At 39.9% G+C, this 27,701-nt stretch overlaps 1 protein-coding gene across 6 annotated transcripts in view; it reads left to right on the top strand.

Annotated features, from left to right (window-relative positions):
* nav3 (neuron navigator 3) overlaps positions 1-27,701 on the top strand; it is a 208,860-nt gene that overhangs the window by 59,426 nt on the left and 121,733 nt on the right. For all 6 annotated transcript variants that reach the window (XM_088348491.1, XM_088348490.1, XM_088348493.1 and 3 more), the window contains exons 4-7: positions 3,534-3,606; positions 6,392-6,563; positions 17,443-17,511; positions 23,348-23,490. In XM_088348491.1, the coding sequence (XP_088204617.1) occupies positions 3,534-3,606; positions 6,392-6,563; positions 17,443-17,511; positions 23,348-23,490 (457 nt within the window). The remainder of the gene's footprint in view (positions 1-3,533; positions 3,607-6,391; positions 6,564-17,442; positions 17,512-23,347; positions 23,491-27,701) is intronic.

Raw genomic sequence — 27,701 nt, 5'->3', positions numbered from 1 at the left:
ACCGATAACCCGAATAATTCACTTTCTAGAAACACTGTCACGTGACAAGCATTTCCCTATCACATCAGTCCCAAGATTAAAAAAAAGATCAATACATGTTTGAGTACTTGATATGTGGACAACAATTGTGCCTGCGAGGCAGATGCTTCCAAAGCCACACGGACAACCTCCAACTTTTACGATCCAGGAAAATGAGTCAAGCTATATAATCAAGACATCCAGTTGCCACGCACGTCCTTATCACCCTAAAATCAGACCGAACTGCTGAGTTGTTTTTTTTCTACAAACAACCGTGCCTCTTATTAACATTTCATGTGTCATTAATGTGTGATATCCGAGCACTATATTCCTCAAATGAAAAAAAGCAGCTACCATTTAATAAAGAGGATTTGGGTGACAAGTTACCCCCAGAAAAGCAATGAAATATGTCTCCATCAGCATGCAAACTGTCTCTATTTCAAATAAGCTCAGCTCAACAGTGTTTAATTATGAAGCAGTATTAATACGCGTCACTAGAGTGAAAATGATGGGCCTACTAATTGGCTTCCAAGTGTCAAGAGGAATTAATATAAACAAGAGGCCTTCAGACGTGAAGCTTACTTTGGTACAGTGATGCAATAAGGGTTTATTTTGCCTTCTGATTTGTTTGGCAACAGGCTTCCTCAGCCATGTACTGACTGAGGATTTTCCAGTTGATGAACGACATTTTGGTGAAATCAAACCTGTGATTTACGTAGCTTGTGAGATGCTTATGCAGGGTTTTCCTGCAGGTGCTTTATTTTTTGTAATCAATGCGGGGGATTTTTTTATTCGAGAATGTAATCTAAGGCATGAATTGTTCCAATCCTACAATCCTATATTTGTAAGTAAGAATAGTAATTTTTGGAGGAAGATTGACACCTGCTATTTTACTTCAGTATCGTTGCTTGAACCAGGTAATCTTAAAATTGAGTTCACTATCAATATGGGACATAAGGTCAAGCCATGTTTCCAGTATGACCAGGCTGGATGTTGCCAGGGCATCAACAAACAATATACATACATCTTCAACATGAAATAAAGGTAATAACAAAATGATGAAATGATATGATGATGCACTGCAAATGCAGAAACATTTGTTACCATATTTAATCCATTCTGCATCGCCATAATCAGCAGGGGGACTGCATCCCCTTTCATCCTTGTTTCCTTGTTACAATCTTATACTTATTCAAACATTGAGTTTTGCATTTTTTTCGAATAACCTTATTTCGCTTTTACATGATATGTTACAGCTTTTGAGGTGTGATGACTCAATCACCTTGGACCACTAAAATATATTCAGTAGTTGATGTTTATCTCGCCCCCTTAAAAGAAACCAATTCAAATAATGGAGTATAAAAAAAACTAAAATTACCATACAACTAGATTTTTATGACATACTTACAGCTATGGATGAACCAATAAGACATTAAAACATTTGTCATGCATTACAATACATCAAAATGTAATAATTACAAGGTGATTGTGTCATGATTGCCGATTCAAGGCACCTGTGACTGCCCAATTGGCGGCAACAGCCCTGAGAGCTGATTGGCTAATAGACTCGTGTTAATCCCCTGGCTTTTAAGAGAACCCTGTCAGATCATTGCAAACCGATGCTCCCAGCTCGGCAAGGTCTCACTTTCAGACACTTTTCCTGCCCTGTTTTTCTCTGCCTGATACCCATTGCCAACCTGTTTCCGGACCTGATTCGGCCCTGTTCTGCCATCCCGACATCCGACCTGTTTTGCCCCGCTACCTGCCTGACACCTGTTGCCGACCTTGTTTCCGAACTCGATATGATCATCCTTGCTTGACACGGAAGTGCCACTTCAGCGTCTCCGGCCACCTGCTACCCTTGTTCGTCAACCATTGGATTGTGGAAGCAAGCCCTACTCTCCCTCTTTATTAATAAAACTGAGTAAACGAGCGCTATTGGGTCCTGTGTCTGTTTCTGGTCCGTGACAGCTTGATTATTGAAAATATGTACATTACAAGTCACGAATCAGCAACAGCTTTTTCTACACGAGGAACCTTGGCTTTGTGCCATTTAAAAAAATACCTACTTTACCACTGCAGGAAAAAATGTGAGAACAATATGTACAGTAGAAGTATCACAGTTAAAAATAATATGTTTTTCTTTTACATTGCCATGTACCTTTTTTTCTCCTACCTGTATTTGGCATTTGGAATTTTAATATAGCTAGCATTTGGCATACTAAAATTATCTTGTTTATCAACTAAAATAAGTACAAGTAATTTTTAAAATAGAACTTATTATTTTATCCAGCACATTTTAGCTAATTTTGCTTTTAAGATTTTCTGCCAATAGAAGAAAAAAACACATTGAGCAAAACACTCAACCATATAACAATCAACATAATAAATACATCTAATAAATATATTGAAAGAAATATGCTCCTAAATAAGTACAAATATATATTTTCCCTCCCTCACAGCTTGTTTACAAGATTGATTTTTGGAACCAAATCACCGAATATCAAATTGTCCACATGATTCACAGGAGGTTTCATCTATACATTTCCCATTGGAAAATCTGATCCAAACTTGCTTACAAAGGCTGTTTGGTGTCAGCTCGTGTTAGAAAATAAACTGTATGAAATTCTTGCGAAGCCGGTGGCGGATGCCACAAAGCCAAATTACCAAAATTGCCAAAACTCAGAGAAAAATTCCATCAACACCTTTGTCAATATTAAGTTTTTCATGGAAATATGCATTGTGAGAGGCATTAAAACAAATAACAGTTTGGTTGGAAAATCTATGGGTTTCCCAAAGGAAGGTCGTTTCATCTTCTTGCTACTTTGTGTTTATAAGTTCCACCTCTTTCTTGTGTTTATGAACTAATAAAGCAACACACATGGGCTGTCAACCACCTGCAATCCAGCCTCTGAGCTTTTCTGCTTTCAACTAGAAACAGCAGGAAAACGATTGACCCACATGTTTTATTTTCAAAGACAACATCAGAGTAAAAGCGCATATGCTCGCGTGCAGAATTAGGCGGGCCCACATGTGAGGGTGTTTCAAGTCACGAGTTGGAGCAATTATTTGACTGACTTGCAGTTGTGCGACATTGCAGGAAAAGCGCGAGATGTTATCACCCGAAACCTCAAATATCTGCAACACAATCCACAAGGGATATCCCAAAAATCACAATAATCTGATTGAGCGGCTTCTAGTTTATGAGTCCCGGTCGTCCTTCACTGTAAGGCTGTAAACTTTGATCATGATGCTAAAAGTTGAATGCTATGCGAAAAATTCCTTTCTGCTTGACGATAAACGGTTAGCTGTGTCTGTTAGCACGTGTTAGCATTTCATAGGTGGCAACACACTGCGGTCAGTGTGTCACAGAGACAGGCCAGAAGGGCTTGTGGGCATGGGGCCTCATAACCACACAATGATGCGCTTCATGGCTAATAATTCTTGCCCCAACCCCCGCAAGATATTTGAGCTCATTGTAAGTTGCTGTGTCTGATTGCTTGTTTTGTCTCCAGATTGAGAATGTGGACGCCTGCCTCAGTTTTTTGGATGCCAGAGGAGTGAATGTACAAGGGCTTTCGGCAGAAGGTAAGATCTGGACCTTCATGGACGTGATGGTTCTTATTGACAGCTCTTTGTCATCCGTTGCCAGTTCGCTGGATTGTTCTAATTCTATTAAAGACGGGGCATGTCCTGGTTCTCTGGTTCCATTCATCCTGTTCATGGAATCGCTTCTGTCAGTTAGGTATAGAAAACATATAGGACTGTGGCTTTAGGGCAGTGATTATCAACATTCTCTTAGATGTGCCATCTGTGAAATATATTTCAGCAAAGTACTCTTTGTCGGTACTTTGGTAAAAAATAATGAATCAGTAACCCAAATCTGGTCGATTTTATTGTTGCTTCCGAATTCAGTACATACCGCCAAGGGCAGTCACGTACTAAAACGGCGATGTAACTCACCACATGCCAGGAGTTTTTAAGTCTGTAAATAAATACCCGATCAGGTTACCTATCAGTGACACCTTCACTTATTTGCTGCAATGTTCAATGTTATTTTACTTGATAGAGCAATCATAACATGGCATACTGTTTTTTTGGTTCAATTTTTTTTTGCTCTAGATTATATGTAGCCGAAATACACAATATTCAAGTCCATAAAGAATTTCACATAACATTAACATAGGGTGGGTGATAATTAGAAAAAAAAGATAATAATGAATTATAACAAATAATAATAAATGTTCTTGTCCTAAAACTTATATTTTATTTGCTGTCAAAGATCCAAATTTTATATATATAGAGTGTCCCCTGACCATTGCCTGAAGACAGCTGAGATGGGCTCCAGAACCCCCGCAGCCCTACTGAGGAGTAACGGTGCAAATAATGGTTGAATGGATGGATGCATTAATTTGCCTTTAAGACTTAAAAATTGGTGTTAGAATTTTTTTTTAACAATGCAAAAAGATATATATACAGGACTGTCTCAGAAAATTAGAATATTGTGATAAAGTTCTTTATTTTCTGTAATGCAATTAAAAAAACAAAAATGTCATACATTCTGGATTCATTACACATCAACTGAACAATTTCAAGCCTTTTATTATTTTAATATTGCTGAATTTGGCTTACAGCTTAAGAAAACTCAAAAATCCTATCTCAAAATATTAGAATATCATGAAAAAGTATACAAGTAGGCTATTCAAGTAATCACCTGAATCATCTAATTAACTCGAAACACCTTGCGAGGGTTTCCTGAGCCTTAAAAACACTCAGCTTGGTTCAGTAAACTAAATCACAAGTATGGGGAAGACTGCTGATCTGACTGCTGACCAGAGGACCATCATTGATACCCTCCATCAGGAGGGTAAGACACAAAAATAAATTTCTCAAAGAGCAGGCTGTTCACAGAGTGCAGTTTCAAAGCATATCCACAAAAAGTCTGTTGGAAGGGAAAAATGTGGCCGGAAACGCTGCACAACCAAGAGAGATGACCGCAGCCTTAACAAAATTATGAAGAAGAGCCGCTTCCAGAATTTGAGGGAGCTTCAAAGACAGTGGGCTGAAGCTGGAGTCCAGGTATCAAAAGCCACAGTTCACAGACGTGTCCGGGAAATGGGCTACAATAGCCGTATTCCCATGGTCAAGCCACTTCTGAACTCAAGACAACGGAAGAAGCGTCTGACTTGGGCTATGGAGAAGAAGCACTGGACAGTTGCAGAGTGGTCCAAAGTCCTCTTTTCAGACGAAAGTAAGTTTTGCATTTCATTTGGAAGTCAAGGCGCCAGAGTCTGGAGAAAGGCTGGAGAGGAGCAAAATCCAAGTTGCTTGAAATCCAGTGTGAAGTTCCCACAGTCAGCAATGGTTTGGGGAGCCATGTCAGCTGCTGGTGTTGGTCCACTGTGTTTCATCAAGTCCAGAGTAAATGCAACTGTGTACCAAGAGATTTTAGAGCACTACATGCTTCCATCTGCTGAAAAGCTCTATGGAGATGAGGATTTCATTTTCCAGCATGATCTGGCACCTGCCCTCAGTGCCAAAACCACCAGTAACTGGTGCACTGACCATGGCATCACTGTCCTTGATTGGCCTGCTAATTCCCCTGACCTGAACCCCATCGAGAAGATGAAAGACACTAGACCTACAAATGCAAATGAGCTGAAGGCCGCTATCGAAGCATCCTGGGCATCAATAACACCTCAGCAATGCCACAGGCTGATTGCCTCCATGCCACGCCGGATTGATGCAGTAATCCGTGCAAAAGGATTCCCAACCAAGTACTGAGTGCATCAATGGACATTTTCAAATGTTTGATTTAGTTTTGCTGTTATAAAATTATTTTTTTACTTGGTCTGAGGAAGTATTCTAATATTTTGAGATATGATTTTTGAGTTTTTTTCAGCTGTAAGCCAAAATCAGCAATATTCAAATAATAAAAGGCTTGAAATAGTTCAGTTGATGTGTAATGAATCCAGAATGTATGACATTTTTGTTTTTTTTAATTGCATTACAGAAAATAAAGAACTTTATCACAATATTCTAATTTTCCGAGACAGTCCTGTATATATAAACCACCCACATTAAACCACAAGCTCACTTTCACGTATTTTGCTTTATTTATATTACAGTGTCTACTTTTGGAACATCGTTTAAATGCTCTTTATTCTACACGTTATATTGGGCATTTTTGTATTCTATATCTCTCATTTTATTTTGTTTTTTAACATGAGGGTACTGCTAGAAATGTGAATTTCCCTACGGAGATGAATAAAGTATTCATCTATCTATCTCATATCTTCAGAAGTGCAATGTTTTTAAATATTACAGCTCCAATATTCCGTTAACCTCAACTTGACTCTTTTGCTATGGGCAGAAATCAGAAATGGCAACCTGAAAAGCATCCTGGGCCTGTTCTTCATCCTGTCACGGTACAAACAGCAGCAGCAGCAACAGCAGCAGTACTACCAGTCGCTGGTGGAGCTCAGCCAGCAGACCGGCAGCGGTGCCACTACCGCTACTGGCAAATCGCAAGAGATGCAATCCAGGTACGCTTCCGACAGCATTCACTAAATAAAATGTTATTGATTTGAAAAAGTAGCAAAAGTACACAAAAAAAGTACACAAAAGCGTGCATTTTTCATTCTTGTAGGTCGAAAATTTGCATTGATGTTACATGACATGAGCTTCATTTGGAGAGAGCTCGTTTTTGGTTTTACGACTCAATACTGCGACATCTATTGCCGCATTCATTTTCCATATGATTCGGTCTATTTAAGTTTAGGAAATTGATTGGCGTAGTATCCACCAAGAGAGCTCCACACATCCTCATCAGGAAGCAAAGCCAGCTGGACGGCTTTGAATAACGTGACCAAAATGCCAGACATGCCACACATGAGCTGCATTCTCACGTGTTAGATCCCGTTACCGCGTGGATGCTTTGCTCCACTGTGAAATCCCCGATCGAGGCCCTCAATGGGAATACGAGAGCCTTCAGCTACGGGGAATCAATGTTTTGGCTCATATATGTGTGTCACTGTAGAGGTTAGAAGGGAAACAGCTGCTTGATATTCCTGAGCTACTGCTCTCAACATGTGAATAATTCTTTTGTGCCACTTGAGCACAGAAAACCAAAATGTTTCTCTCTTCTTGCTGCTTGTAATATAAAATTTAAAGTGCCAATTATAGCAATTTAGCATTGCTTGCCGTGGAACTTCCTTTTTCTAATGACTGCCTTATTTAAAGCCGGGGTTCCAAATAAGGATTGACCGAATATAGTTGTTCAGAGCCGATACGATACCGTTTATTAGTAGTAGGAGACCGATAACTGATACTTGGAGCCGATATTCGCTAAGGGCAGCACTGCAGCAACGTGGTTAGCGTGTGTGGGGTACAGTTCTGAGGTCATAGGATCAAACCTTCCTGTGTGGAGTTTGCATGTTCTCCCCGTGCTTGTGTGGGTTTCTTCCAGGCACTCCGGTTTCCTCCCACATTCCAAAAAACATGCATTAATTGGCCGGTTCAAATTGTCCCTAGGTGTGTATAGTGAGTGAGTTGTCTGTCTCTGTGTTCCCTGCAACTGGCTGGCAACTAGTTCAGGGTATCCCCTGACCATTGCCTGAAGACAGCTGAGATGGGCTCCAGAACCCCCGCGGCCCCACTAAGGAGTAACGGTGCAAATAATGGTTGGATGGATGGATGCATTAATTTGCCTTTAAGACTTAAAAATTGGTGTTGGAATTTTTTTAACAATGCAAAAAGAAATAAAGAAAATGTTTTTATAAATTCGAATAAAACTTGAATAGCTCTCCAAAACCTGTTTATGGTAAATGAATAAGAATTTCAACACAACTAACATGACTTTTCACTTTAAACCAAAAACTAACATTGCAGGAAATAAATTAAGGCTAAGCAGCAACTCGTATAAAGGTACATACAAACCTAAATGGCTTTTTCATTTTTTTATAATAGATAAATAAAAATTTAAATACAACCAACATGACTTAAATTAACTTAAAAGAAAAAACGCATCAAAATTTCAACAGAGCTGGCAAATTGAAAAGTGTGGGCAATCCTGTTTTACAGCCAGATTGTCGAAATAATGTTTATCACTCAGCCTTGTAAGTTAGCGTGCTTTTGCCTTCTCTCAATCACAAACACACATGCTTGATTGAAAAACGAATGTTATGATAGGAGCTAATATACCAGTCTTTACCTAAACGTGCTTCCCTAAAACAAGTTAACTAAACTTTTTACGATATATCTTAATCACACACCCACACCCACACACACACACTTTCCTGCTACAAAATATACTCCAAAGTCTCAATATTTAAAACGTCGGAATCAAGAGTTAGCAGAGCTGTCGTTGTCTACACCGCTCCAACGTTATTCTTCATGCTTCAATGCTCCGCCCCAAGTCACTTATCCAATCATTAGGAGCTGGCGGGTAACGTCCGAGACTGGGGGAGAGAAGGGAGGTAGAGGGAAGGAGAGAGTCGGTTGTATCCGAGCCTAAATAATCAGCCCATCAAAAAGAGCTGCCAGATGTCTGGCCAAATTTGGTTCTCCACAAAAAAGTTCTGATTAAAACATTCCACTGTTCTCTAATATTGTTTTCTAAAATGCCTTACGCAAAATAAGACAAAGAAACATAAAAAATGTATATTGAAATAACTTCACTCACTACAAAAAAAAGCAACAATATCCATTTAAATGGACAGTAAGTATTTTATCGCACCCTAGTGGTACGAAAAACTGTATTCATTATAGAAATAACTTGACTTATTTAAAACAAAATCCAACACCAATAATACGTGTCATCTTGAAAGTCAATTTAAAATGAAAAAAAAATGGAGAACACAGTAAACTAACGTTACACGTACGTGCATACAGTGCATCCGGAAAGAATTCACAGCGCTTCACTTTTTCCACATTTTGTTATGTTACAGCTTCATTCCAAATTGTATTAATTTAATCTCTTATCTCAAAATTCTACACAAAATACTCCATTATGACAATGTGAAAAAGTTTTTTTTTAAACTTTTTTGGAATTTATTAAAAATAGAAAACTAAGAAATCACATTTACATAAGTATTCACAGCCTTTGCCATGAAGCTCAAAATTGAGCTCAGGTGCATCTTTTTTCCACTGATCATCCTTGAGATCTTTCTACAGCTTAATTGGAGTCCACCTGCAGTAAATTCAGTTGACTGGACATGATTTGGAAAGGCACACACCTGTCTATATAAGGTCCCACAGTTGAGTGTGCATGTCAGAGCACAAAGATCAAGCATGAAGTCAAAAGAACTGTCCGTAGACCAGCGAGACAGGATTGTCTTGAGGCACAAATCTGGGGAAGGATACAGAAAAAATTCTGCTGCTTTGAAGGTCCCAATGAGCACAGTGGCCTCCATTATTCGTAAATGGAAGACATTTGGAACCACCAGGACTCTTCCTAGAGCTGGCCGGCCTTTTTCCTTTTCGGGGAAGAAGGGCCTTAGTCAGGGAGGTGACCAAGAACCCGATGGTCACTCTGTCAGAGCTCCAGCGTTCCTCTGTGAAGAGAGGAGAGCCTTCCAGAAGGACAACGATCTCTGCAGCAATCCACCAATCAGGCCTGTATGGTAGAGTGGCCAGACGAAAGCCACTTCTTAGTAAAAGGAACATGGAAGCCCGTCTGGAATTTGCCAAAAAGCACCTGAATGACTCTCAGACCATGACAAACAAAATTTTCTGGTCTGATGAGACAAAGATTGAACTCTTTGGTCTGAATGCCAGGCACCATGTTTGGAGGAAACCAGGCACCGCTCATCACCAGGCCAATACCATCCCTACAGTGAAGCATGGTGGTGGCAGCATCATGCTGTGGGGATGTTTTTCAGCAGCAGGAACTGGCAGACTAGTCAGGATAGAAGGAAAACTGAATGCAGCAATATATAGAGATAGCCTGGATGAAAACCTGCTCCAGAGCGCTCTTGACCTCAGGCTGGGGCGAAGGTTCATTTTTCAGCAGGACAACGACCCAAAGCACACAGCCAAGATCTCAAAAGATTGGCTTCAGAACCACTCCGTGAATATTCTGGAGTGGCCCAGCCAGAGTCCAGACTTGAATCCGATCGAACATCTCTGGAGAGATCTGAAAATGGCTGTGCACAAACGTCTCCCATCCAACCTGATTGAGCTTGAGATTTATTGCAAAGAAGAATGGGCAAAACTGCCTAAAGATAGGTGTGCTAAACTTGAGGGATCATATTCAAAAAGACTTGAGGCTGTATTTGCTGCCAAAGGTGGATCAACAAAGTATTAAGCAAAAGCTGTGAATACTTATGTAAATGTGATTTCTTAGTTTTCTATTTTTAATAAATTCAAAAAAAGTAAAAAAAAAACTTTTTCACATTGTCATAATTGAGTATTTTCTGTAGAATTTTGAGATACGAGATTAAATTAATACAATTTGGAATGAGGCTGTAACATAACAAAATGTGGAAAAAGTGAAGCGCTGTGAATACTTTCCGGATGCACTGTATCTTAGACACGCATGTCAGTAACAACGTAACACATTAAGAGTGATTAAGATAATAGATATTATGAATAAATTATAAAGAGCATGCTTACCACACTATCAGCTTTACTTCTAATCATTAAATCCAATGACATATTCATTCTCTGTGTCACTTTCACCGGTAAACAACTCCAAGATGATAAGCCGCTTTGCTTCCTCTTTCCGCTACAAAAAATGTCCACAACAGCATGCAAGTTTGAAATTATCAACACAGGCCTAGAGTGCCATTTTGCGGTTTAGTGTGAAAATAAAATGTGAAGTGAGGTACGGTACGGTACTGGTAATACAAATTTAAAACTCAATTATATGATAATGTGTTAATAATTATACATGTAAGTCCTACGGGAGTATGCGTCACACCCCCAGTTAAACTATGAAAAAAATTGTGACTCATAGTCCGGAAAATACAGCTATATTTTAAATTTCCTTGAGTAGTTGGCTATTTTAAAGCCGTTTCAGGTGGTTTCTTATGTGCGATGCAGGCTTATATGCAAGTATACACAGTACTTTAAGTCGTTTTGATTTTGCTGATCATTTTGCTCTTTACTTTAAATCAGTCTCAAACTCGCAGCCCGGGGACCAACTGTGGTCCCCAGTATGATAGTGGCCGATTGCGGCCCCAAGGATAATAGTTTGAGGCTCCCGCCTTAATATGAAAGTTAAATGTGTAATACATTCCCACTAGATGTTGCTATATTCTGCCGTGCCACCGAAAGCACAACGGAAGAATACAAAATACGGAGACTCAAAGTAACCAAAACGCACCTTAAATAAGAAAAGAAAAAGGAAAGAAAAACACAACTTGAAAAAGAAAATAAAAAAGATAAAAAGAAAAAAAGAAAAAAAGAAAAAAGGAGGAGAAAAATGGGAAAAAGAAATAAAACAGAAAGTAAAAAAAGGAAATACAAAACAAAAAAGAGGAAAAATCAAAAAATCAGAAGAAAAAAGAAAGAAATTGGCATTTTTAGCCTTTTTCTCTTTAATTCCTATTCTTTTTTCTTTCCTTTTTCCATTATTTTTATACAGTCTTCTTTTTTGCTTTCTTTTCCCCCACTTTTCCTTTTTACTCCCGTTTTTTCCTCTTTTTTATTCTTATGTTTCCTATTTTTATTCCTTTAAAAGAGAAAGGCTGGGTAATCTTTTTGCTCACTTTCCGTCTTCATAGTTTGTAGTCTTCCCTGGACTCATTTTTGGTTGCACTACACATTACAGTGACATCTAATGGACGAATATAAAACACTGTCCTTTTAAGAACAGCAGAAGGTTTTTTTTAGCGCTGTTTTTGTGGAAAGCCCAATCCTACCCGGATACGAGCTTCACCGGCCCTAAACTCAATTGAGTTTGAGACCCCTCCTTTAAAACGGTACAATCCTTTCATTGGATACATTTGAGAAAAGGAAGAAACTTTTCTTGTTTTGGGGCGCAGCTTCTCGTTAGGGTGAAATGGTGGATCCTCAAGTCAGACCAGCTGAGTTCTACGTTGTAGTCTAATATAAGAACATTAAAGCCATCTTTTTTATTTAAGTATGACCGCCAGAGGCTCTTTTTTTCGCATCCAATTTCAAACTATGAAATGTAATTATGTTTAATCACTGAATATCCCTCTAATTAATTTTCTTGAATGGGGATGAATCCCTGAGAGCGTCAGTCAGCCGCCACTATTTAGCACGTGCTAAATATATCATATGAGATTTGAAGCGATTTTTGATCTTTAAAATTGTGTCACACATTTTCTTGTGACACAGACACACACATACACTTATGGTATGCCGCACATCTCCGATTGGGTGGTGGTGCTGCTTTCTATAGACAGCACCTGCTGGTCTGTTCTGGTGTCTCTAGGGCAAGAGATGGGAATTGTGGGCTTACCCCATTCAGACTAGACAAGGCAGTCTGGAGAAACACTAGGTTTTCTGCGCTAGGAAATAATTGAAAATGTCCTGGGACGGACGAGTCGATGCTCTTTTCTCGCGATCATCTCGCCTACCCACAGCTGTTTGCCCGGACAGGAAAATCCAATCGCCCTTTAGGAAAGCCGGAAAGCAGCCCAAGCCTGACGCTTCTCCTCGGTACTACAGTAAATGCTTTCTCCGATGGCGATATCAGGATTTAATCAATTGACTCTGGGGTATTGCCTGTTTTGATTTTAATCTCTTTGTCATACAATCTGGCTTGTATAAATTACACTTTGGATGGGTTTATATTAGGCATGCACGGAAAAATTCTGACAGTTTTTTCATGAGACAGATATCAGCTAGTTTTAGCTAATATTATTGATCCGATAACAAAAAAAATGTGATCACTTAGAGCAGGGGTCGGGAACCTGTGGCTCGCGAGCCATATATGGCTCTTTCTATGAGTATCTGTGGCTCAGAGACAAATTTGATTGCATGCAAAAATTCTCCATCCTGTTCAAAACTTGAGATGAATTTCAGGTACACGCAAAGCCAAACCAATATTAAATATGTTGGCATTACTTCGCAGTATATATAGGGCACGTTTTTCACTACAATTTACAGTCAAGGTGTCACACAAAAAAAGGGGGGAAAAAAACTCGTTTTGGCTGTACAACGCTAAAGAATCCTTTATACAAAAGTTCACTATATAATCTGTGTTCAGTGTTCAGATACCTTATGATGAATCCACAGAACTGTAAATACGCCAAAACACCGGAAGAGAACTTAGTCATTTGATTGGGTGAGTGGGAAGGATGGGTAGTGCTATGCAAAAAGTGCAAGCACTCCCTCCCATCTCTCGCCCTACGCCGTCTGCGCCAAAAGTGAGCTCATCAGGCTCCCTATTTGCAGAATGTTGTGACGTTTTTACACAATAACTGCTTGCATCTGGTTTTGAAACCAATATGTATGAAAAAAAGGGTCAAAAGGAGTTTAACCGATCTTGAGTAATTACAAGAAAGAGACAAGTTTAAAGTGGTATGTTTGTTGATTTTGGGACAGGGGCTCTGGCATTATTCTCTTTTCATAATTTTTATCAAATCATCAAAAATAAATGTGCTGAAGACTAAGCTTTTGTCTGGGGCGCGGGTTTAGCAATTTAGTAAATTTGTCTCATAATATATGGTGTGGCTCTTTCCCAAAATCAAATTAATATTTTTTGCTTTTATAGTTCTTTGAGTCAAAAAGGTTCCCGACCCCTGACTTAGAGCCATGCTGTAGTACTTCGAGTCAGAGACACAATACTTTCATGAAATTAAAAATGTATTTAGAATGAGCAGATTATTCAATATGGTTGATGGCTGTGTGCGTTATTTGACCACTATATGTGTCACGGATCAGACATGGACCACAAGTGCGTCATGTTAAGAAGGTTTATTTAGGGATGGGGGAAACGGGAGAGAGGGTCTTGTAGTGAAGAGAAATCTAAAAGTGGAGATTTGGGACTACTTTTAAGGAAGATGGCTTGAAAGATGGAACGAAGGGGAAACCTAGAAACAAGGTTGGTGTGGCAGGTCTTGAAGAAGGTAAAACACAAGTCTGGAAGACCGAGGCAGAAGAGAAGGCAGAAGGGTCGAACAGGTCCAAATTTTTAGTCAGAAGCGTAATCAACCAGGTTCCAGGTGTAGGCTTTGCAGACGATCTGACAAAGGTAGGCTCTAAGGCAGGGAATTCAGAACAGCTGGTGGTAAAGGCCCGGTCACACAGCCTTTTGCGTCTGTATCGCGAGTAAAATTTTGCAATTTTTTTTTGCCCGTGGTTTTCCGCGGTAGAAAATCCGCAAAATTGGCTAACCCGCTGTTTATCCGTGGTATGCCCGCAAAACAGACGCCGGCGACTGTTCCGCTTCCTCATCGCGTCAGTTCCACGTCATTTCCGCGTGTGGACCATGGGTATAAAAGCTGCCGAGCCGGGCTGTAGAAATCATAACCGCTCAAGACACAGTCCCGTGAAGATCAAGATTTCAAGCTATGGCACCGAAGAAGAAGCCAATATGTTATTATTGTAATAGTTTTTCATTTTTATTTTATTATCTTGTTATGAAATGAAAAGAAATGTCAAGAAATAAAAATGGATTAAGACGAGGTCACTACGGTGACGGGGATCCATGTTCACCCCTTGACATCTCGAGCACAACTGACGTGTGCTCAGCAAATCGCGCTGTATATACGCGGAGAAAGGCGTTTGACCGTCACACGCGTTACACATGCTAATTCACGTGATAACACCGCGATACAGGCGCAGAACAAACGTGCTATGACCGTGCTCCACCCGCGATTACCCGCTAAAATTTCGCGTCCTACCCGTGTGTAACCACGCCCTGGCCGCGGCCGTAGCACGTCGTTCCGCGTCTGTACCGCGTCATTACCTTGTGTGTACCACGTGTGCCGCCCGCGGTTACCTGTGGTCTAAAGTTTTGAGCAGCGCAAAACTTTTTCGCGCGGCCAACCGCGTGTGAATTTCTTGCCGCGTGTAAAGCACTGCTGTATCGCGTCTGTATCGCGATCTCAAAGCGTCCAACAGCGTCTGCTTCACGGGCAGAAATTTCTGGCCGTGATTCAGCCTCGATACGCCCGTGAAAGGCTGTGTGACCGGGCCTTAAACGAGAACAGACAGGTGGAACAGATCAAGGTGCAGTGACAGAGCAGGGAGGTGATTGGTGCCGGACCGGTAGAGACAGAGCTCTTGACAATACGTCCCTGTATCATCCTGTAGTGCAACTGAAATTTAGTGCTTAAAAGCACAAGGAAGAATACAAATTACAGAGAATCAAAGTGCCCCAAACTGCACCATTCTTCTTATACTTTTTTATGCGCCTTTCGCGGCTTTTGGGATTTATTAAATACCCCAGAAGGGGGATTACCACTTGTAGGGCTTCTTATTTTCCTCATGTAAGTGTTTTTGACTTTTTCCTTGCTCGCATTTTTTTTTTTCAGATCAGGGGATGGTGTAATTGTAACCTGTGCAGTTCTTTGAAGTATTTTATGGTTAAGGGCTAAAGAAATAAATGTGACTTTACTTGAGTAGAAGCAATATTGCAGACAGTTATTTCAGCGCCCTCTAAGTGTACATGTGATGCTCATGTCATGTCAAATAAATGCAGATTTCTTGACCTGAAAAAAATGCACCTATATATGTTAGTTCATGTGGTTTTGCTATTTTTTCAAATCAATTTATTTTATTTTAATGATTACATTTTTCACCCGTTGGCGGTGCTAAATAATACACACCGTCCCTTTAAATGTTAATGATAAGAAAAATATTTCAAATAAGCACCTTTAATTAATTGTGTTTTTTTGACAGAGTGCTGGAGCTAATAAGGGTGCCGTGAGACCGTGTTAGTGTTCTAATGACATTGCCCAATGTTATATTTACCAAAAAAAGCATTCCAGCGTTCATTATCTTTCTTTTCTTCCAATGATCAGATGAGTCACTTTAATATTCATCCATCTCAGCAGGTGGCAGCAGATTGCCAGATTTTTATTAACTATTTATCAGCTTAAAAGTTAGTAAAGGTGAATATAATTACTAACGCATTTTGTTTAATTAAGCTATTAAGGATTGAAGTGTCAAAAAAAATCGAAGCATAAACGAAGTAAAGATCTAGAATGTTTAATAATTATTTTATAGAAAACTGAAAGTGTTAGGACATAAAAAAACATTTTTGCTCCACTGGCAGATGTTTCCTAAATTTGAGTTTTTTTTTAATGTTTTTGTAGAAGAAAAAAAAGATTTAGGTAACACCATGATTACAGACAGCGGACTATTTTTTTAAGCAGAGAACTACTTTATCACTTTTTGTTACAAATTGGCGAAAAGGGCTACCAGTTTGATACACATTTACAAAAAAAAGTTATCCTGTTTATTGTAACTGAAAAGTATGTTATAACTTGGTTAATTATTGGAAGTAGGGTTAAATTCAATCAGTCAACCACTAGAAAAATCATCTTACTAGAAAAACGAAATGACCCAACACTGGTGAGCTATATTCAGAACTGGTCCGCGAGCTACTCAGCTGTCCTCAGGGGTCATTCCAAGTGCCAGCGGCCACAATGAATGAGACTGCTGATTCAAGTTTAGGACTAAAAACATGAAACTGGTGTTGATAATTAAATTTTTAAACATTTTAGACGGTCGTTTGCCTAGGGATTTTTTAATTAAATGAAATGTGGCTAGCTCCAAACAGGTTGGGAAACACTGATCTAACCACACAGTCACAATGAAAAACTAGAAGTGGGGCGTGATCATCAAATTTTGTCACTTGGTGGGATGGATTTCAACTCTATCTTTGGGTGAAAAGATTGCTTACAATGGAAGTTTTATTACCTGTTACTTGTTAAAATCTGCATTTTTGAGAAATTTTAAATATCTAAGAGAGCACTAAATCACCCCAAACTGTCTCCGGAGGAATTAAAAAAAAGCACAAAAGATCTTTGTGAGTCATTTCGTAAACAGTGTATTAAGCACGTTGCATTTACTGACTGGAGTAAACAAGAGACTCACCACCTGGCTGTCACATTGTACGTAGGAAGATTAAAGCTGCATTTCCGTATACTTTAGTGTTGCCTGTCAAACGTGAATGGCGGCCTTCCCATCTGAGTCAATTACTCAACATGGTCGTAAACTTGCTTCACGGGTGCTTCCGCCGCCTCCAGTTTGTTTTATTTTTATTTTTGTATCCAAAGCCGCAAAATTGATTGTTAACATTCCTGAAATGAGTGTGGTCAATGAACATGTTTTTTGGATCAGGTCGATCACATATGTGCTACATGATGCACTTCCTATTCCTCATCCTTGTTATCTGTTTTGCCTGAAGCTGCCACAATGTCATATTATTGCATAAAAATGTTGGGCATTCCTCTGTCAAGACGGTTAACACGCTTCATGTTGTTGTTTTATCTTCTTCAGTGTCACAACTCGATATGCAAGTCCCCCAGGTCATACTGGAATAGGGTCGCCGCAGAAGAAAAACACGAGGTTTGTTCTCATATGTTGTAAGGGTGTGTATTCATTTATAACAGAGGTCACCAACCTTTTTTTAATTTGCGAGCTACTTATGGTTACAGATTGACACAAGAGACTACCATTTCGGTATACATTTTGAAATTACCAATTCATGTTGTCACTATTTAGTTAATATGTTATAACCAGTCTGTAAATAGAAGTTAAGTCAATTACTAAAACAGGGTTCTGCGAACCAAAATGTTGAAAGAACCATATTACCCCAGACAAAACAAGACAAATTCGACAAAAATTTGTTTAAAATGATAAAGTGTAATGCTGCACATCCTGTGGACAATGATGCACCACTAGACTATTGTAGATACCTCTTCAAGTTTAATGTAATTGCAATATTAATGATTTACAGAATGCTTCTTTTCCTGTGTACAATAAAGAAATGCAATATAGAAAAACAATTTTCAATGTAATTTTCATTTTGAGGATTAGAAAAAAAAAATGGAACGTGCCTTTCTAAAAATAAAACAGCAGCCTTTTGTTAAGGTTGAGTAAATAAAATTACATCAATGCAGTTTAGGTTTGATTTCTGTGCAAACGTCCAACATGTCAGTGAATGGATAAAACACAGCAGTTTTTTTCTTTTTATATCAAAACATAAATATTATCAACAAAACAAACAAGACAAAACATAAATAATATACCCAACTTTCGTATATCATATATACTGACATAAGTAAGAAATCACTCAATAAAAACAGCTACTTCGTTACTGAAAAAAAGTGCTTATGAATGTATTGTGCGCTTACCTGTTTAATCTGACTTCTGTGTAGTGCAACTGAAAATGAATGCTACAACACACAGGGAAAAATACAATCTACAGAGACTCGAAGTGACCAAACCGCACCATTTTTCCCTCATTTTTTGCCCAGTCTTTCATTATTATTTTTTTTGTTTTGGGGCAGCAAGATGGTGGACTATGATGTTAAATCTTTTTGGATGAGGCTCATCTTAGGTAAAATGATTAGAAATGTTCAACCTACGAGTATAAAAAAAATGCGCGTTTTTTAGGATAGTTTGTGTATTTTTGCTCATTATTCAAATCAATATTGTATTTTTGTGAATGAAGTTTTTTTCAACCACTAGAAGGTGCTGAATAATACACTATGTCCTTTATAAAACACCTAATTTTAGTGGAAGTAATTCTTACTGTAAGTAAAAATCTTGACCGACGATAACCAGGAACAGCAGTCAGTCAAGTTTTGTGTTGAATTCCTGGTGAGTTCAAAGACCAGTCACACAGTGAAAATTTTTGAATATTCAAAGTAAAGCTTCGGCATCTGAATGTGTTTTTTTCAAGTCAAGTGTCAGATGCTTGACTGTGTTTGTGAGGAATCTGCATTTTCATTCTTTCATTCATGAATTCATTCATTCAAATATTCATCCATTCATTCATCAATCATCCATCCATCCATCCATCCATTCATTTATGTCATGATTACCCAAGTGGAGCCACCTGGGGTAATCATCTGACGCGCGGGAATGCGCTCCCTGATTGGTTTATGTTCCCTTTTTAAGCTCGCTACGCCGAGACCTGTTTGTCTGAGGATTACTTCTGTACCCCGTAAGACTCTCCCGATTACATGTGCCTTCTTGTTTACGTGATTCTGCCTGCCTGCCTCCGATCCGACCTGCCTCCGATCCGACCTGCTTCCGTCCCACGCTACGATCTTCTTTTCAGTCCCGGTAAACTCAACCTGCTTCCGTCCCACGCTACGATCTTCTCTCCAGTCCTGGTAAACTCGACCTGCCTCAGTCCCACGCTACGATTGGTTACGTCTTCCGAAGTTGTCTTCACGTCGTTGCTGCTGCTGACGTTCGACGGTCATCACGTCTCCCGCTAACCCTTACTCTTCCCCAAATAAAGAATTGTACGAACGCTCTGGGGTCTCCTGCTCTGTTCTGGTCTTCCCTGACAGAATCCTCAGACCAGAATGGACCCCGCGTTCGTACATCTGCCCCCTGACGACTATGAAAGCCAGAACCAGCAGCGCATTCCCCCTTTAGAATGTGCAGTTTGGCAGGTCATTTCCGACGTGGCGAAATTGGCTAATTCATTCAGCGCAGGATATGCTGTGCCTCGAATGCGGTCCTGGGAGGATTTGACGCCTGCCAGTCCGACTCCCCGGCCTGCCTGTTCGACTCCCCGGCCTGCCTGTTCGACTCCCCGGCCTGCCTGTTCGACTCCCCGGCCTGCCTGTTCGACTCCCCGGCCTGCCTGTTCGACTCCCCGGCCTGCCTGTTCGACTCCCCGGCCTTCCTGTTCGACTCCCCGGCCTTCCTGTTCGACTCCCCGGCCTGCCTGTTCGACTCCCCTGCCTGCCAGACCGACTCCCCTGCCTCCCAGATCGACTTCGACTCTCCGGCCAGTCCTGATTCCGACTCTCCTGATTCTGCCTGTCCTGTTTACCGGTTCTGAGTCGACTCTCCTGTCTCCGGCCCTGTCTTGCCTGATCTGATTCTGCCTGTCCTGTCTGAATCACCGGTCCTGATTCTTCCTGTTTGCCCTCCGGACCCACCATCTGCCGCCCCTTCGGATGCTGATGAGGGGGCTTCCCTCCATTCGGAGAGATTCTGAGAGGTACTGTGCTGTTACATAGTTCCCCGATTACTTGTGTTTCCCTGTGACGTGTCTTGGATTAATTTTTTTTTTTCCTGGGGGACTTCTGGAGCCGTCCCTTGAGGGGGGGGTTCTGTCATGATTACCCAAGTGGAGCCACCTGGGGTAATCATCTGACGCGCGGGAATGCGCTCCGTGATTGGTTTATGTTCCCTTTTTAAGCTCGCTACGCCGAGACCTGTTTGTCTGAGGATTACTTCTGTACCCCGTAAGACTCTCCCGATTACATGTGCCTTCTTGTTTACCTGATTCTGCCTGCCTGCCTTCGATCCGACCTGCCTCCGATCCGACCTGCTTCCGTCCCACGCTACGATCTTCTCTTCAGTCCCGGTAAACTCGACCTGCTTCCGTCCCACGCTACGATCTTCTCTCCAGTCCTGGTAAACTCGACCTGCCTCCGTCCCACGCTACGATTGGTTACGTCTTCCGAAGTTGTCTTCACGTCGTTGCTGCTGCTGACGTTCGACGGTCATCACGTCTCCCGCTAACCCTTACTCTTCCCCAAATAAAGAATTGTACGAACGCTCTGGGGTCTCCTGCTCTGTTCTGGTCTTCCCTGACAATTTATTACTTTCCTAGCGACTTTTCCTCGCTAGGGTTGCGGAGGGGGCTGGTGCTCATACCAGCTGACTTTGAGTATTGAGCTGGACTGGTTGCCAGGCAACATCAAGGCATACATACAGAGACAGACAACCATTCACTCACAAGCGTATTCTTGGTGACAATTTTGACTTGCCAACTAACCCTCCATAACATTTTTGGTACATGGGAGGAAACCAGAGTGCCTGGGCAAAGGGAGAACATGCAAACTCCACACAGAGAGACCGGTAGCTAGACTTAAACTTTTACTTAATGAGGCAGGCATACGAACCAGGCAACTACCGTGCCGCAGCATTGGCATTTGAAAGAAGATAAAAGCTTAAAAAATGTATTTCTTTACATTGTCTCCTTTAAGAGAGTTATTTCAATTAAATTGATCGTTGATATTGCAACCCTTTTTGATCCCCTACTTTGTGGGATACTACTCCTGGGCTGTGGGGTTGATTACAAATTTCACAAGATTTTTCATTGTTCCTTACAGCCTGAAAAATAATATTCTAATGCGCACATAGGACTCGCTGCTGAGGCCTTTTCATGGCAGGGTTTCTCCCAGAAAACTCGCCAAGCCTTGTAGTCAGGGTTGGCACAGGGTGGGAATTAAATTTGAAATGGGCGAAAAATAAAAAACTAGAAGTGGGCGTGATCATCAAATGTTTTCACTTGGTGGGATGGATTACAACTCTTATCTTTGGGTGAAAAGATTGACGATAGTAGAAGGCAAGTTGGAGATTTCTATTATTGTTAGCCTGTTGGAGAGAATGACAAAAGCTTGGTGGTCTGTCAACCTTTTAAAGCACTGGGGAAACCTCAGACTTTATGATCCCTTTCGGGGTTAAAACATTGTCAAATTTTGTGACAAGTTTGGTTTGCTTTACCAAATTATGCTATTCAGGGCTACAATACCTTACCAGAAATGGTAGTTGAAATGAAACTAAAGAACTGAAAGGTGCCTGGCCGTCAAGGTCATAAAATAAAATTATTAAGGCGCCCCCTTGTAGTGTGGTGGTTAACTATAGACGAGGGGTCGGGAACCTTTTTGACTCAAAGAGCCATAAAAGCAAAATATATTAATTTTGTTTTGGGAAAGAGCCACACCATGTATTATGAGACAAATTTACTAAATTGCTAAACCCGCGCCCCAGAAGGTTAGTCTTCAGCACATTTATTTTTGATGATTTGATAAAAAAATATGAAAAGAGAATGTCAGAGCCCATGTCCCAAAATCAACAAACATACCACTTTAAACTTGTCTCTTTCTTGCAATTACTCAAGATCGGTGAAACTCATTTTGACCCTTTTTTTCATGCATATTGGTTTCAAAACCAGATGCAAGCAGTTATTTTGTAAAAATCTCACAACATTCAGCAAACAGGGAGCCTGATGTGCTTGCCTTTGGCGCAGCGTAGGTCGAGAGATGGGAGGAGTGCTTGCACGTTTTGCATAGCTCCACCCATCCTTCCCACTCACCCAATCAAATAACATTAAGTTTGTTTCCGTTGTTTTGGCGTTTTTACATTTTTTCCCGTGGATTCATCATAAGGTATCTAAACACTGAACACAGATTATATAGAGAGCTTTTACTGTATATAAAGGATTCTTTAGTGTTGTACAGCCAAAACGAGGTTTTGTTTTGTTTTCTGTTTTTGTGACACCTTGACTGTAAATTGTAGTGAAAAACGTGCCCTATATATTTTGCGAAGTACTGCATAGCAATTCAGCTTTGGTTGGCTTTGCGTGTATCTGAACAGGATTAGTGGCTCAAGCATTCAACGAGATGGAGAAAATTTGCATGCCATCAAATTTGTCTCTGAGCCACAGGTACTCATAGAAAAAGCCATATATGGCTCGCGAGCCATAGTTTCCCGATCCCTGCTATAGACTCGATTTTAACGTGCCTGTAACAAAACCCAAAATTCACAATTAAAAATTTGCAATATTATGCAATATTTTGCACCCACCAATCTTTTTTTTTTAATTTGTTTTATGTGGCAAGCATCCTCATTTTGAAGGGCATGTTTCTTTTCTCAGCCTGATGCATTCATCTAAACATGAATTTTGGATGATGAAAGAGGGTCATGATAAAAGGAACTACGGTACCTTTGATTTCCATCTAAATTGCCTCAATCTCTCGCTCATTTTCCCCCCGTTTCATTGTTTATCTCTTTATTTTCTCCTGCCTTTAGTTTTGTTACACAGCAAACAATTACCATTATGTCAATGTATTTTCTTTTTTTTTACAGCGCAATTATTGCCCTCTAAGTATTGGCTCTATCAATCCATCTATCTATCTATCTATCTATCTATCTATCTATCTATCTATCTATCTATCTATCTATCTATCTATCTATCTATCTATCTATCTATCTATCTATCTATCTATCTATCTATCTATCTATCTATCTATCTATCTATCTATTTATCTATCTATCTATCTATCTATCGTCCGTCCGTCCGTCCGTCCGTCCGTCCGTCAATCGATCAATCTATCCATGTAGAGAAAGACAGAGAATATACATATATTTTTATTTTCATGATCATTGACTCCTAAATGTTAAAGCTTTTCTACCCCCCTTTCAGATTACCCGGCCCATCCAGGGTCCCCGCTGCAGGCGGTGGGGCCTCCAGGAGTCCAAGCTCGTCCAATCTGAACCGCCGTAGCCAGAGCTTCAATAGCATCGACAAGAGCAAACCGCTGCATTACGCCAGCGGCAACGACAGAGGTGAGAAAGCAATCTTCTCTGCATAAGAAAAGCAGCCACTGGATGGCACTAGTCACTCACATTAGTTTATGGACAAACCCAGTGACCCCTTCCACCTATTTCTCAATACTACTGTATCATCTCCAGGTCATTTGTCCTGCAACACACATAATACAATACTTTTCGTGTCCGAGCCATAATAACATGATAATAATAACATGATAATAACATTGTAACAACTAAGTAACATAGACTTTTTTTTTTGTTTGTTTTTTTCCAGAACTGTAGCTTTTTGCATTAAAATTTGAATGATCTCCATTGTCATTAATTACAACGTAGTGAAACATGGTTTACAGCTAGTTTATACATGACACTACCGGATAAACATGTAATAAATACTTAAAATCGAAATATAGGGTAAAAAGAGTGTCGGATTAATCACAATTACCGGTATTTACAAAGCAGTACTGGAAGACAGGGCCAAGTGGTAGGTGCATTAGAACAATAGTGAAATTAAAGTGCAATAACAAAATTCCCAAATAATTCAATAAATACAATACGAATACCCATTTTTGTATGAATAGAAAACAAATATATTTTTACAGTCTTGTGTCATTGTTTAGAGTAGGGGTGGGCGTTACCTGAAATTTTGGAATGGATCCAATCCAAGTAAATTTAAGATGTATCAATCAATAACGATCCAATACAGACAGTTTTCGCTTGTAAATGTTGTGGTCGTTGTTATAATTTATCCCTTTTGTTAGTTATTAATTAAGATAAATACAGCACAAAGATGCTTTCTCATTCTGATTACAATGCAGTGGAAAAATATTTCTTTCTAAACTGTTTCAAAACATAAGGTCAAGGGAGTCAAACCAAGAAGGCAGCAATGTAACAAAAAATAACCATATCAACATTATAACTGTAATACTGTCCATGGACTCTCATTTTGACAACAAAGTCAGAAAGTGCAAATCAGTGGTCTCCAACCTGCTGCCCACTGGCACAGGGGTGCCCTCTAAGGGAAGCGGATCTGCCCGCATAGTGATTTTCTTGTAAAATATTTTTCTTAGTTGTCTACGGAGTCTTTTGCAACCCTACTTTTAATAATTGACCTGCTAATAACATATTAACAACATAGTAATAAAATAATACGTTGTTATTTTAGGAATGCATATCAAACTAACTGGCCGGTCCAAATTGTCCCTAGGTGTGAATGAGCCTATGACTGGTTGCATGCCTCCGTGGGCCCTGCGACTTGCCAGCAAACAGTTTAGGCCCGGCCTAAACTTTAGGGTGTCCTCTGCCCGCTGCCCGATAATAGTTTGGATGGGCTCCAGCGCCCTCGCGACACTAATGAGGATAAGCAGCACCGAAAAGGATGGCTGGATGGATGTTAAACTAGTTTTCTTTTGTGCTAATTAATAAAAAAAAAGAAAGCTTTACGCTTGAAAAAGGTTTTAGACCCCTGTCTAAACATTACAATGTACGAAACCTTATCAGTAGGAAGAATAAAACACTTTAGCTAAACAATGATTTCAGAACAAAAGTCAAGAGAGCCAATCCAAAAAAAGCAACAGTGTAATAAAAATACAAATACTGCATAAGAATGTCAACAAAACAAGTAAAACCACACCCATTGTACAATATTTGGAAAATAAAGTCATGGCAAATAAAGTATAACGATGGAATTGAAAGTTATATTGTATGCACCAACAATTTTATAACACTCTGACAATAGTATAGAGTGCTAGTTAAAATGGGAAGACAGTATTGATCCCAAGACAATAGTTTCTATGTGATAAAGGAATTTGCTCGCTATCAATAACATTATTATTTGGATCGATCCGCCCACCATTACTTTTGAGTGGTGATGGACTTGAGGAAGAAATTGTCTCTGATCCTGTTAATCCTGTTTTAAGGGACATTTAGCGCCTAATCACAACAGGTCAAAGATTATCTTTTATAGCTGGAACTCATACCTGTCAACCTCAGCCAATTGCTCCCTTTATTAACCGTGTCGGGAATAACACCATTGTGAATGTTTGTATAATGTTTTGATTAACGGGGTAATCTAATTAATGATTTTTCCCACCGTAAAAGCGCTGTTACCGTTACTGATGGCGAAAAGGGGTGCTTACGTTCGTTTTTGTGCGTGTTTACTTACGTTTTTGTTCACGTATGTTTTTGTGCATGTTAATGCACATGCTGATTGTTATTTTATTATATTGTTTACTGTTTATTTCTGTTGCACTTTTAGTCTAGGATACATCTTGAGGGTGAGGTGCAATTCATATTACAAGGTTCTACAACAGAACTACCCGTCTTTTCTTCTCTATTTAACTGACTCAAATACTGCTCAGATCATTTACAATTATTATTAATTTACCTGGTAACTGGTTACTTTTACTATAGATTAATTCAGTTACTAACTAAGTAGTGAGTAACTACAGGGAGTGCAGAATTATTAGGCAAATGAGTATTTTGACCACATCATCCTCTTTATGCATGTTGTCTTACTCCAAGCTGTATAGGCTCGAAAGCCTACTACCAATTAAGCATATCAGGTGATGTGCATCTCTGTAATGAGAAGGGGTGTGGTCTAATGACATCAACACCCTATATCAGGTGTGCATAATTATTAGGCAACTTCCTTTCCTTTGGCAAAATGGGTCAGAAGAGGGACTTGACAGGCTCTGAAAAGTCAAAAATAGTGAGATATCTTGCAGAGGGATGCAGCACTCTTAAAATTGCCAAGCTTCTGAAGCGTGATCATCGAACAATCAAGCGTTACATTCAAAATAGTCAACAGGGTCGCAAGAAGCGTGTAGAAAAACCAAGGCGCAAAATAACTGCCCGTGAACTGAGAAAAGTCAAGCGTACAGCTGCCAAGATGCCACTTGCCACCAGTTTTGCCATATTTCAGAGCTGCAACATCACTGGAGTGCCCAAAAGCACAAGGTGTGCAATACTCAGAGACATGGCCAAGGTAAGAAAGGCTGAAAAACGACCACCACTGAACAAGACACACAAGCTGAAACGTCAAGACTGGGCCAAGAAAATTCTCAAGACGGATTTTTCTAAGGTTTTATGGACTGATGAAATGAGAGTGAGTCTTGATGGGCCAGATGGATGGGCCCGTGGCTGGATCGGTAAAGGGCAGAGAGCTCCAGTCCGCCTCAGACGCCAGCAAGGTGGAGGTGGGGTACTGGTATGGGCTGGTATCATCATAGATGAGCTTGTGGGGCCTTTTCGGGTTGAGGATGGACTCAAGCTCAACTCCCAGTCCTACTGCCAGTTTCTGGAAGACACCTTCTTCAAGCAGTGGTACAGGAAGAAGTCCGCATCCTTCAAGAAAAACATGATTTTCATGCAGGACAACGCTCCATCACACGCATCCAAGTACTCCACAGCGTGGCTGGCAAGAAAGGGTCTAAAAGAAGAAAAACTAATGACATGGCCTCCTTGTTCACCTGATCTGAACCCCATAGAGAACCTGTGGTCCCTCATCAAATGTGAGATTTACAAGGAGGGAAAACAGTACACCTCTCTGAACAGTGTCTGGGAGGCTGTGGTTGCTGCTGCACGCAATGTTGATCGTGAACAGATCAAAGCACTGACAGAATCCATGGATGGCAGGCTTTTGAGTGTCCTTGCAAAGAAAGGTGGCTGTATTTGTCACTGATTTGTTTTTGTTTTGTTTTTGAATGTCAGAAATGTATATTTGTGAATGTTGAGCTGTTATATTGGTTTCCCTGATGAAAATAAATAATTGAAATGGGTATACATTTGTTTTTTGTTAAGTTGCCTAATAATTATGCACAGTAATAGTCACCTGCACACACAGATATCCTCCTAAAATAGCTAAAACTAAAAAAGCCCCACTCCAACTTCCAAAATATTCAGCTTTGATATTAATGAGACTTTTGGGTTCATTAAGAACATGGTTGTTGTTCAATAATAAAATTAATCCTCAAAAATTCAACTTGCCTAATAATTCTGCACTCCCTGTATAACAAATTGCTTTTTTAAAGTAACAAAGTTTATTACTGATTGCAATTCACCTTATTAAGTGAGAATAAACCTTACAAAAACAATGTGCCACCTATTTACTCACATCAAAACAGACTATGCAGAATAAAAATTCAGATAATTTATGTGAACATGTTTATTTTATTTACAAACACAAACATTTCTTTAAGCATCTTCTTAGTTTTTTCCCCACTTGCATT

This window comes from Urocampus carinirostris, chromosome 11 (genome assembly GCF_059441175.1).
Source record: "Urocampus carinirostris isolate Australia breed hairy pipefish chromosome 11, RoL_Ucar_1.0, whole genome shotgun sequence".
Taxonomy (NCBI): domain Eukaryota; kingdom Metazoa; phylum Chordata; class Actinopteri; order Syngnathiformes; family Syngnathidae; genus Urocampus; species Urocampus carinirostris.
Note: the sequence above shows the minus strand (reverse complement) of the source record. Positions and strands in the feature narration are given on the sequence as shown.